The sequence below is a fragment of the Typopeltis vanoorti genome, chromosome 2, assembly GCF_054136105.1.
Source record: "Typopeltis vanoorti isolate ZY-2024b chromosome 2, IOZ_Tvanoo_1.0, whole genome shotgun sequence".
Classification (NCBI taxonomy): Eukaryota; Metazoa; Arthropoda; class Arachnida; order Uropygi; family Thelyphonidae; genus Typopeltis; species Typopeltis vanoorti.
Window position 1 is genome coordinate 2016423 of NC_143550.1, and position 11763 is coordinate 2028185.

Consider the following 11763-nt stretch of genomic DNA (forward strand, 5'->3'; position numbering starts at 1 on the left):
CTAGTCAGTCAGATAGGTCATTAGCTGTTATAGACATCAGTGGGTTGTATGAGGAAGTGGTATCCCAAAAGAGGTGTCTGTGTTGGTGGCCATTATTATTTAACTTCTACATCAATGATATTGGGATAGGCTTAAACAGAGATATGCAACTGCTTGCCAATGATACAAAGTTGGGAAAGAACTATGAGGAATAGAGCAGATGTGGCCTTGCATGAGGATCTCAAAATCCTATGAGTGGAGCCTCAGTTTAATGTTGCAAAGTCTTGAAATTTGGTGGGCAAGGTTTGGGATGCAAAGTATACAATTAATAGAGAAATTTTGAAAGAGGTAGAAGAGATGAGAGAGATCTAGGAGTGAAAGTGGACAGAGATTTGAAGTTCATGGCCACATTGCTAAAATTGTGGATTACCATAGGATTATAGCAATGATGAGGAGGACTTTGACAAGTAGAATCAAAGAGGTTATGGTTCCCTTATATAAGAACTTGATCAGGTTGTATACAGACTACTTACTGTGTGCAGATTTGGTTGCCAGGTTTGCAAAGAGGACGAGGCTATATTAGAGGATCCAGAGAAGGTTCACTGTCAGTTTCAGGTCTATGTGGATATGAGGACAAACTGAGGGTTTGCAACATGCAAAGCCTTGTGAACAGGAGAAAGGATATGATTAAGACTTATAAGTTGGTGAGGGGTTGTTACCAGATTAACATGGAGGAGGTTTTTCACCAAGTTGAGGGAGCTTCTGTATCCTTGTTGATTTAGATGAGTCCTTTGGTTGGAAAGACCTGGTTTCAAATTTTGTCTATGATGTGAGGAACCTGTACTGGAGTGGAGAGTTTTTTTTTATCCCGTAAATTTAAGTAATTTATTCCTCAAAACAGGCAAACTGGCCAAGAAAAACACATGCAATGTACAGAAGTAAGACATTATAGGAATGAGGAGCCTATAATGCTCCTCATTATAGTGCTGGTTTACATTTGAGCATAAATAAGGAAGGAAGAGGGAGACAAGGATAGTACAAGAGATCATTCCTGGAAGCTGTATAAGGAGGGTGTGCACAGGGAAGTGAGAAGCAGGTTCTTTACATGGTGTTTTTTTTTTTTTTTTTAAATGTGGGTTTAACCACTCAAATGGCCACACAGATAAAATATATAAAAAATATAAGCTTCATATTCCATATTATTTCAATATTATGCAAACATTAGATTAGTTTTATGAACACTTCACATCCATGCAATTATCGTCATGTATACATGTTAAGGCACAGTTAGATGATCTCTTTGCATGAGGATCTGGACCTCCCATTATGAATCTTTTGACTCCATGGAGGTCTGATGCTAATAATTATAATAATAAATAATTAAATTATTATCAACATGTATACAACATCGACAATTTGGCATAGGCAAGATATTAAAAATGGATAATTATTAAGAATACTGCCTGTCATATTCCAATAAAAAGAAACAAAAGTTTTATAAATGATTTTCTGAGAAATATGCTATCGATTTTTAACTCAGAAATTCTGCCTAAACCATATATAACTATGAATCCAATAATTCACCCCACCCCCACCTTTTGTGATGTATTTTGTACAGGATAACAAGCCAAATGCAAACTTGTTCATCTATATAAAATATATAGATAAGTTTCTATTACAAACAGTAAGAATTGATAGATTTTCCCTGGTAGAAAAAATGGTGCAACATTCCTGGATAATGGTCTTGGTCTCTTGTTGATTCGAAATATATAATCATTGCTAACTTGGATGCAAGTTTGGTTGGTTTGTTTGGAATTATGGCTGTTATTTATGAATTAAATTCCATAAATTAAAATTAAATTAAAATCTGTAAATTGTGTGTGTTGCTCAGACTGATATGCTTGCTTTGTGGAATGAAAAATTTGAGTTCCAGGAGGTTAAAAAAAAAAAAAAAACACCTGTCATTTTTACACGAGACTAACTGACTCACTTTCAGATGAATAGTCTTCATGTTCTTTGTGTTCCTGATTTAAAATTAGATCTTTTGAACCAAAGGACTAAGCTACTGAGGCTTCCTGGCTGCAAATAGGTTCGACTGTGAACTCAATGGTATTTCTATTTTTATATGTTTTTTTAAATTTATTTCAGCTTTAGTCCTAAAATTACAATAAAAAACTAAAGATTTTTCAGAGTGACAAAAATAGATTTACAAACATCAGATTTCAAGTGCTCTTAATTTGTACTCATGCAAAATAAGCTTGTTCAATTAGCCACTGATATATAAATTTATTTATTGATATTTCTATATCTATCTACATTGACAGGAATAAAATTATACAACTTATATGGATTGCAACCATTAAAATGTATAGGTGACAATAGTAAATTGCTATTATCACCATTACATACTATTGTTTTTATTGCATATATTTTTATTTACAAAAAATCTATGTCAACACCTTATCTACACATAAACTTTCGGTATGTACACAGAACTTTTCATGCTACCACATTAGTTAATATGCTATACTGCACATTATTTTCCAGTTTGTCTCTTGGAATGTCAGCATTAACAAAATGAAATTTTCAATTATAATGAAGAGCCAAAGGCTTCAATTCGGCGACATGAACTTATTTAAGTTAAGGGATATAATATCCCTTAACTTAAATGAAATTTTCATTTTATTTTTCACCAAAGGAGTGATAGTCTATGAAAACTGCAAACCTTCTATCAAAGTAAATTTACAGAAGTTTTAATAAAAATTACAGTTTTCATAAGTGATGAAAACATCAACTGAAATGAATCCTGTCTTTGACATAACCAGCAGCCTGATATGATTTAATAGCCATTCTATTGCATTTAGGAACAAGTTATGGCAACTTGAACTGAAGTTCACTACATTTTCTGATAAAATAAATTTTTAGTATGCGTTAAATATCTAAAGGTAAAATGCATAATTTAAGACTTTAATTTACATTTTTACTTTCAGGTTTATTTATTTTTTAATGTGGCTCCCACCTACAAAAAGTTGCAAACTTTTGTCATGGCTGGGGGTAGGGGTACTAATGCTCAAAGACATATGCGGTTGGTTAATGTAAGCTGTTAAAAAGATAATTATAATTATTATTATTATTTGTCACCTCCAGGGAGTCCAAAGAGTCATCGAGGGAGGGCATCTACTCTATAACTCTGCTTTCACAACCCACCATCTGACTGCAACTACACCAACGCCATCTACTGCCAAACACCACCACTAGTATTTCCACAGACAATCACAAACAAACATGCCCAAGGCGGTATTCGAACCCGCAGCCTCTCGAGTGAAGAGCGGATATGCTAACCACTCGGCCAGTCAAGCTGGCACTGAAAAGGGCTGTTTTTTTTTTTTTGAAGATGCTCCCTCAACCACAGAAACCATATAGGGTATTTCCCTGACGTTTTAGAGCATATACGACATCCATAGCAGTTACAGTCTTCCTTTTAGCATGCTCAGTGTAGGTAACTGCATCTCTGATGACGTTTTCCAAGAATGCTTTCCAAACGTCTTGAGTTTCCTCATAGATTAGACCAGAAATACGCTTGACGCCACCATGACGAGCGAGACGACGAATAGCAGGTTTGGTAATACCTTGGATGTTATCACGAAGAACCTTACGATGATGCTTGGCTCCTCCTTTTCCGAGACCTTTACCACCTTTTCCTCTGCCTGACATCTTCAAAAAGCCTTAAACTGCTGCCTGATGAATACACTCCTTGTGTTTATTCTGTTACTAGTTTACACTATTGAAATTGATGTATTTGGTGTGATCTTTTGTTAGAATATTATTGTCTATATATTGTATCAATTACATTCAATATGGTGGCTGCCAGTTCTAATACTTTGTTACCCAGCCCATCACCATTTGAAGACTATGTTATTTGTAGCATAGTCAACGATTTTGTAGTTTGCTAAGCATGCGCATCCCAGAGTTTAAAGATGTGGCAGGCAATGAATGGGAATGTGTGCATGAAATGTAGGCAGTGGGAAGTGGTGGGAGACATAAGTATTTCAATATTGGGATTAAGTGCTTCAGAAACAGGTGAATGCCAATTTATGGATATCAGTAGTGTGTTAGAGAGTGAAAAGAATGTGAAAGATGCACACATATGGATTAACCTTGGAAAGTGTGGCAGAGAGATGGATTATTTGATGGCCATGCCTGTGTGTGAATCCCAGTTGAAAGCGGGATATGTGGAGAGAGAAAGAGAATTGCTGAGAAAGGAGATGAAAGGAATGAAGACAGAATTGAGGAGAGTGAATGAAGATATTAAGAGGCTAGAAAGGTTGACTAGTGCAAGAAAAATGACAGTAGGTGTGAGAGAGCAAAGAAGAGATAGAGGTGAGAGAATAGGAGAGAAATTGGAGAAAGTCAGGAGTTTGGAATGGAATACAGACATTAGATTAGAGGAAAGGGGGAGATAGAGAGATTAAAGTAGTCAGGGATGGCAACTAAAGGAAGGATCAATGAATCAGTTTGGAGGATCACGTATGGAGATATGATTTAGGGAGTGCAGAGTAGAGTGCTTGCAAAGTTGAATGATAAGCAGTGTGGTACTGGTAATTAAGAGAAAGGAAAATGAATAATAGATGAAAGTAATGCTTAGTACAATGACTTAAGAGGTAGCATGAATTGTATAGTGAGAGATTTGACATTGCTGTTAGGTATAGTGCAGAAGAAATGTGTCACAGGGAAGACAGACTGTGTTGCACCAGTATAATGTAGAGTGGAAGAGAAGAGCAGTGATAAAGAAAGAAATGACAGCAAGAATGTCTAGGAAGAGAGGTAGGTCTGGAATATGTGGAGTGCATTTGAGAACAAAAGAGAGCTGTATGCAAGAAACAGATTACGTTTGAATGCAGAAGGATGGAGTAGTTGGAGACAGTTGTTTTCAGGGCAAGTATACTATTTACCAATAATTGTCCAGACACTGCTGTTATTTGAAGTTATGGAACATTCCAGATTTGTTAATAACATAAAAACCGGTGCACAGATATTGTTATTGAATATTGTTTCCTACTAAGGAAACAATATTTCATCATAGCAGTTGAATACGGGTGGTAAGGAAACACGACCTGAACTCAGTGACTTTGAGAGCGGCATCATCATGGGCTGTCACTCTGGTGGCATGTCCATACGTGCCATTACTGCTCAACTGGAGCATTCAAAATCAACGGTTGGCAATGTGATCAACAAATGGAGACATTCTGGCATCACTAGGGCAGGAAAACATCCAGTGCAGCTGCCGAAAATTACTGACTGGGACAACAGGGTGTTAAAAGTGTGTTGGAGGGTTTAGTATTTTCGAGGGGTGGGGGGTACTGCTGATGATAGCAGATGAATTGTAACCAAAAAGAATAGAAGACAGGCGGGAGAGGGGCTGTTCATTTGAAGCAATCTAGTGTGAGATTAAGACCAATAAGACAAAATATACAGCTGGTTGTTGTTATAGGCCAGGAAGTTCCACACATGATCTGGAAGACATGCATTGCCAAAGTGCAGGTTGAGTGACTATTATGGAGGACTTCAACTATGAGATATAGACTGGAAGAAAGAAAGATCACATGGCAGAAAGGAAATAGAATTTATACACCTACTGAGGGATAATTACTAAAGGCAGCATGCAATGGAGGGGAGTAGGTGGGGGGGAATAGTATTGGAACTGGTCACAGGATCAGAAGAGCTATCCATAACCAAGGTGACAACATTGCCTCCAAATAGTGAAAGTGACCATGCAGTCTTGACTTGTGAGATTGTAAAACATGACGAATATTCTATCAAAAAGGGATATTTGTAGAACTAAAAGGCAGGTGATTATGACATGCTTAGGAAAAAGCTTAAATCTGTACCATGGCATAAAACACTGCAGGTTAAGGATGTTAGTAGTGTATGGAATATAGTTAAAGGTCTTCTAGAGGAAGCAGTATTAAACTGTGTACCTACAATAAGAAGATTTAATTGGGTAGGAATTAAACGGATGAGTAATATCATAAAGCACGAGCTGCAGGAGAAGAAAATGCTGTGGTGGGTGTATATATATAAAGAGATAGGTGACCAGCAAACTTATGAACAGTACAAGGCTCAGGCAAGAAAAAACATGGCAAGGAAGACAAAATCTGACGAGAAGAATTTAGCTGAGCAGGCTAAAGGAAATCATAAAGATTTCTTTCATTATATGGCAAGTAAGAGGAGGAATGACTATGGAAGATTAACCTTAATGAGTGATGATAGTAACGATAAGACGGAAGTGGATAAAATAGTTGAGTTAATGAGCGACCATTTTGCAAGCATATATCTTCCTAGTCAGGTTAATGCTTTAAGCTATGTGACAGACAATAATGTGGGAAAAGAGGTGGATGAATTGGAGGTGCTGAGGATATTGCAGAATTTCAAATATAAAATACAGCTGTGGGATTAGATGGGATATCAGCTAGGATTTTGCAAGAATGTGCAAGGGAACTGGCAATGCCTCTGACTAAGCTGTTTAAGTCTCAGCTCTGGTAGAGTTCCAAGGAAGTGGAAAGAGGGCAAAATTATTTTTTTGCACAAGGGAGGTTCTAAGACTACAGTAGAAAATTAGAGACCAATCAGTATCTCAGGCGTGGTGGTAAAAGTACTAGAAAAATTGGCAAAAAAGAGAATTCAAGAATGGGTAGATAAAAATATGACACTGTACGAGGTGGTCTGAACAGTTCTCTGCCTAACAATGAAAAAAAAAGAATTTATAATTTCAAAATTATTTGTATTTTTCAACATAATCTCCCTTACGACTAATACATTTATTCCAGAGATGCTACAGTGCCATTATCCCGTTCCTGTAGTGGTTCTTAGTAAGATCTGCAAAATACCCCTCTACAGCTGCAATCACCTCTTGATTCGAAGAAAAAAGGTGACCAGCGAAGAAGAGTATTAGTTTTGGGAACAGATAGAAGTCGGAGAGAGCCAAATCTGGGGAATAGGGTGGATGTTCCAACAATTCATAGTGCAGATCCCTTAATTTTCCCATTGCCAAAACACCTTTGCAGGTTCGTTGTCTTGATAAAAGATGATCTTTTTCTTCTGCAAACTGGGTCTTTTCTCACAAATTTTTTCGTCTAGTCTGGTTAAAAAATCGGAATAATATTCCCCAGTTATTGTTTTACCCTTTTCAAGATAATTAATAAACAAAATGCCTTTAGCATCCCAAAACATCAATGCCATGACCTTTACTGCTGATGGAACCAACTTTGTCTTCTTTGGCACTGAACAATCAGCTTATGTTTGACTGCTCTTTGGATTCTGGTGTGCAATGGTGAATCCAAGTATCAGCCATAGTAATAAATCGATGCACAAAATCAGTTTTATTTTTGTTAAAATGCTCCAAGCACTGTTCAGAGATTTTCATGCGACTGCATTTTTGATCTGCTGTGAGCAAGTGGGGCACACATCTTGTTGAGCAAAGCTTTTTCATTTACAATTCTTCATACAAAATATATCAGACATGTTCTTTTGAAATGCCTATAGTCTCAGCAATTTCATGCACTTTAACTCGCCAGTCATCCATACCATATCATCCACTTGATGAATGATTTCTGGTGTTGTTACAATTTTTGGAGTCCTTCAGGATCATCTTCAAGGCTTGTACGGCCACATTTAAACTTGGCAGCCCATTTCTTCATTGTCGAAAACAAAGGAGAAGAGTGCCCTTAAACTTTTATGAACTTCGAATGAATTTCTTTTGGCATTAAACCTTCTTTTTACAAAGAATTTTATAACTGCACGATACTCAATTTTATCCATTATAAAGGGATATACAGAACACTTTTGCTTCAGACAGCTGTATCAAACAAACTACTTGATAGAATGACTTGCAATTTCACATGGATGCTTATGAGAGATGTACCAACTTAAAAAAAAAACAAACTTGCTGATAGTGAGTATATATGGTCGAAGCTGAGAACTTTTCAGACCACCCTTGTATGAGGGTCAACATGGCTTTGTGAAGGGTTGGTCATGCCTTAGTAATTTACTAACTTTTTATAACAGAGTATCAGATGAATTAGATAAAGGAAATGGCTACACGATGATTTTGCAGCGACATCTGACAGAATACCACATGGAACACTGTTATACAAATTAGCACAAATGGGGATGGATATGACACTGATTAAATGGACAAGAGGGTTGCTGCTGAACAGATATCAAAAAGTGGTATATGGAGGGACAGAATTGAGGTGAAAACAGGTGATTAGTTGTGTGCACCAAGGTTTGGTGCTGGGACCACTGCTATTTAATTTAATGAAAGAGATGTACAGTTATGCATTTTGGGATAAATAGATTAGAAGCTCTGTATCACACTGACAGTACTATACTCCAGGAAATAGATGAAGCTAGAGATTTCAGAGTGGTGGTAGACATAGTTAAAGTTTAGAGGACATATTGCTAAGGTAGCTCATAAGATTACTTGGCTATTGAAGAACACACATTATACAAGCAGAGACAAGGAAGTTGTAATTCCTTGATACACCTACTTCTGGATTACTGTGCTCAAGTCTGGTCCCTTAAGTTTCTTGGGAATGTGGAAGTGGTGGAGAGGATTCAGAGGTGAGTAACCAAGATGGTGAGTGGCCTGTGGAATGTTCCCCACAAGAATAGATCGAAAGTGTGTGGATTGCAAAAGTTGGTTGATATGAGAAAAAGAGGGGATAAGACAGAAACATTTAAGTTGCTTAAAGGATTTTATAGGATATATGCAGGGGAAATGTTTCAGCATTTCACTAGAGGGACATGAACAAGGGGGGCCATCCCTGGAAGTTGAATAAAGGTGTGGTCAGTAGTGATGTTTGGACTAGTTTTTTGCTTGGAGAGTGGTGAATGAGTGGAATGGGTTGCCAGAGTGAGTTGAGAGTGCTTTTTTCTGTTAACGGGTTCAAGGAGAGGTGTGTAGATTATGCGGATAAATTGGGTCTTCTGCAAATGGTCTTCAGACACCATGGAGGTACCCGTATAATAATAATAAAACGGATGGCATGCAAAAACTGGATACAATTGGCACAGACCATCCGTGATAAGTTCCTGAGCACCAGTAGCACCATGGTGAACACTAATACTGTATGAAAAGAACTCCATTTGCTGGGTTTCCATGGAAGAGCAGGAAATACAAGCACACAAGCTGAACATTATAACACAAACTAGGCGCTTCGACTGGCCTGGTACAAAGAGCATGTGAATTGGACAATGTACCAGTGGAAACCGGTACTCTGGAGTGATGAATCAAGGTTCACCTGTTTCAGTCTGATGGCAGGGTGCGGGTGTGAAGGCAGCCTGGTGAACGCTTGTTACCACAATGTCTTGTACCCACAGTAAACTTTATTGGTCTCGAGAAGCAATGTGTGGGATGCATCCAGCTGGTTTGGAATGGGACCACTAGTCATTGTCTGGAATTCCATGAAGAGGACTCAGTACCTTGATATTCTGGATAATTGGGTGCTGCCCACACTGTGAAATTTTTATGGAACAGACCCGTGTTACTATGAAGATGACAATGCCCAATGCCACAAAGTTGCAGCTGTTATGGAATAGTATGAAGAAATGAGTGTTAAAATGACTGCTCTGGCCTGTGTAGAGTCCTGATCTCAACCCAATCAAACACCTGTGGGACGAATTGGAGTGGCGATTGAGGTTCAGAGCAGCATGTCCTCAATCTGTCACTGAACTCAGTGCTGCTTTGATGGAGGAATGGAGACAAATTCCACCTGATGTTTGTCATACATTGGTGGAAAGCCTCCTTCAAAGGGGTGCAGGATCAAAGCCAAAGGTGGACATACCCAATTGTAAGGTTTACCTGCTGGTATCAATTGTAAATTGCTAAAATGTCTGGACAATTATTGGTAGAAAGTGTATGTCAGGACAGGGAAAACAAGAATTGCAAGGATGGTCTCATGTGGAGATAGTGACTTGAGAAATGAGAGGGTATACTACTGCACACAGCCAGGTGAAGTATGTCATGGTGTTTTTTTTCCCTTTTAGTCGTTTCTGACCCTAGGTGACTTTGTAGGCATTGCCCACAAAGTGTTCCTGGTGAGATTTTTACAAGGTAGTTCACCATCGCATCCCCCCCCCCCAAATTTTATCCAGACTCGGGACCTATATATGGCTGGGACGTATTCATGACTGTAATCCATGTGTGTTCACGGGGCCAGTTTGCCTGTTCTGGGGGAACGAAAAACCCCTACCTCCGTATGAGACCGAACTAACTTCCCTTTTGTCAAAAGATACCAGATAAAGGTGTTGTCACTGATAGAAATCCAACCTAGGTCTTTCCGACCAAAGGGATTTGTCTATACTGACTGAGTTACGGAGGCTCAGGTGGAGTATGAGGGGAGTGAAAATGGTTATAAGAATACTGGAAATGACATGCTTAGGAAAAGCTGGTTTTTCTGTATACAAATGATAAGAGTATTAGAAATAAAGGGAATGAGCTGATAACAGTTATTAACTTAGTCTCTCCAAAGATTGTTGTATCAGTGAAACATGGTTAACTGAGAAGAATATTCTAACAGGGGATAGAAATCAAAGGGTATACTATATTTCAGCAGAATAGGGAAGGTAAATGTGGTCATGGTGTATTATTCATGATAAGAGATGAACTGTGCCCTCTCAGGGTGGAGGGTAACAGTGGAAATAACACTATTGGCTTTGAGAGAATACTGTGTAAAATAAATGTTTATAAGAAAATATATTTAGTGGGATGTTGCTATAAACCAGGGAATATAGATGGTGATGAGTAGGAAATGTTTAGGCAAATTAGTTTGGCAAGTGTAAAGCTAGTGATTATTATGGGGGGACTTTGACTATAGCAATATAAACTAGACAAAGGAGGTAGCATTCCCTACTAGGGGAAATGAATATATGGATTTCTGAGGGACAACTGTTTTAGGTAGCATGTAGTAGAGGTAACACGAAGACCAAGAATTTCAGATCAGGAGGTCACAGCATCAGGAGGATCTGATCGTGACTAAGATGTTGTACTTGCCCACCCCAGCTGGTGCGAGCGACCATGTAATCCTGACTTAGGGGATGAATAGGCATGTAGAAATATCAAGGCAGAAAGAATTTCTCCCTTGTGTATCATAGACTTAGAAACCAGCATGCAGAGAAACAATGGATGAAAGAATTTGAAGGGAAGAGAGATCAGTACTGCATGGGAGATAGTTAAGGAAAAATTGTTGACAGCAATGGCAGATTGAATATCATGAGTGAAGAAGATAAAGCAATTTGGAATCAAATATATGACAAGAGAAATTGTAAATGAAAAAGAGATTACAGATAGTGGAGAACAGTTGCATGAGAAATATAAGGCTTTGGTTAGGAAAGTGACTAGTATTGCAAGCAGAGAAAAATTAGAATATGAGAGGAGACTAGCGCTGCAATCAAAGGAGAATTCCAAGGCATTTTGTTAGCTTTATTACGAGTGGGGTGGATTACCTTGTTGGATAGAGTTGGACTTGGGTAAATGCAGATGACATAGTTGAACTATTTCTTGATCAGTTTATTAGTGTGTCAATCCTGGGTATTAAATCAGTGAGTTATAAGGAATGGTGATGACAATGAAGAGAACGTATTCCAATTACTGAGTATTCTAAATGTCAGTAAAGCAGGGGGACTAGATGGAATTTCATCATTTTTAAGGGAACATACTGTGGAATTGACCATGCCATTAACTTGTCTGTTTATGGAAGTCTTGTAAAAAGACAGGTTCCTGGA

General features: G+C 38.0%; 1 protein-coding gene across 1 annotated transcript; it reads right to left on the reverse strand.

The window, feature by feature from the left end:
- Positions 1-2272: 2272 nt before the first annotated feature.
- Positions 2273-11763, reverse strand: LOC150108780 (histone H4-like). Its single transcript, XM_090410140.1, has one exon. It carries the CDS (start codon positions 3691-3693, stop codon positions 3382-3384), a length of 312 nt encoding a protein of 103 aa, XP_090266266.1. The 5' UTR covers positions 3694-11763; the 3' UTR covers positions 2273-3381.

Excerpts from the sequence above, each read along its gene's own strand:
- LOC150108780 (XM_090410140.1), bottom strand. The coding sequence starts at position 3,693 with ATGTCAGGCAGAGGAAAAGGTGGTAAAGGTCTCGGAAAAGGAGGAGCC.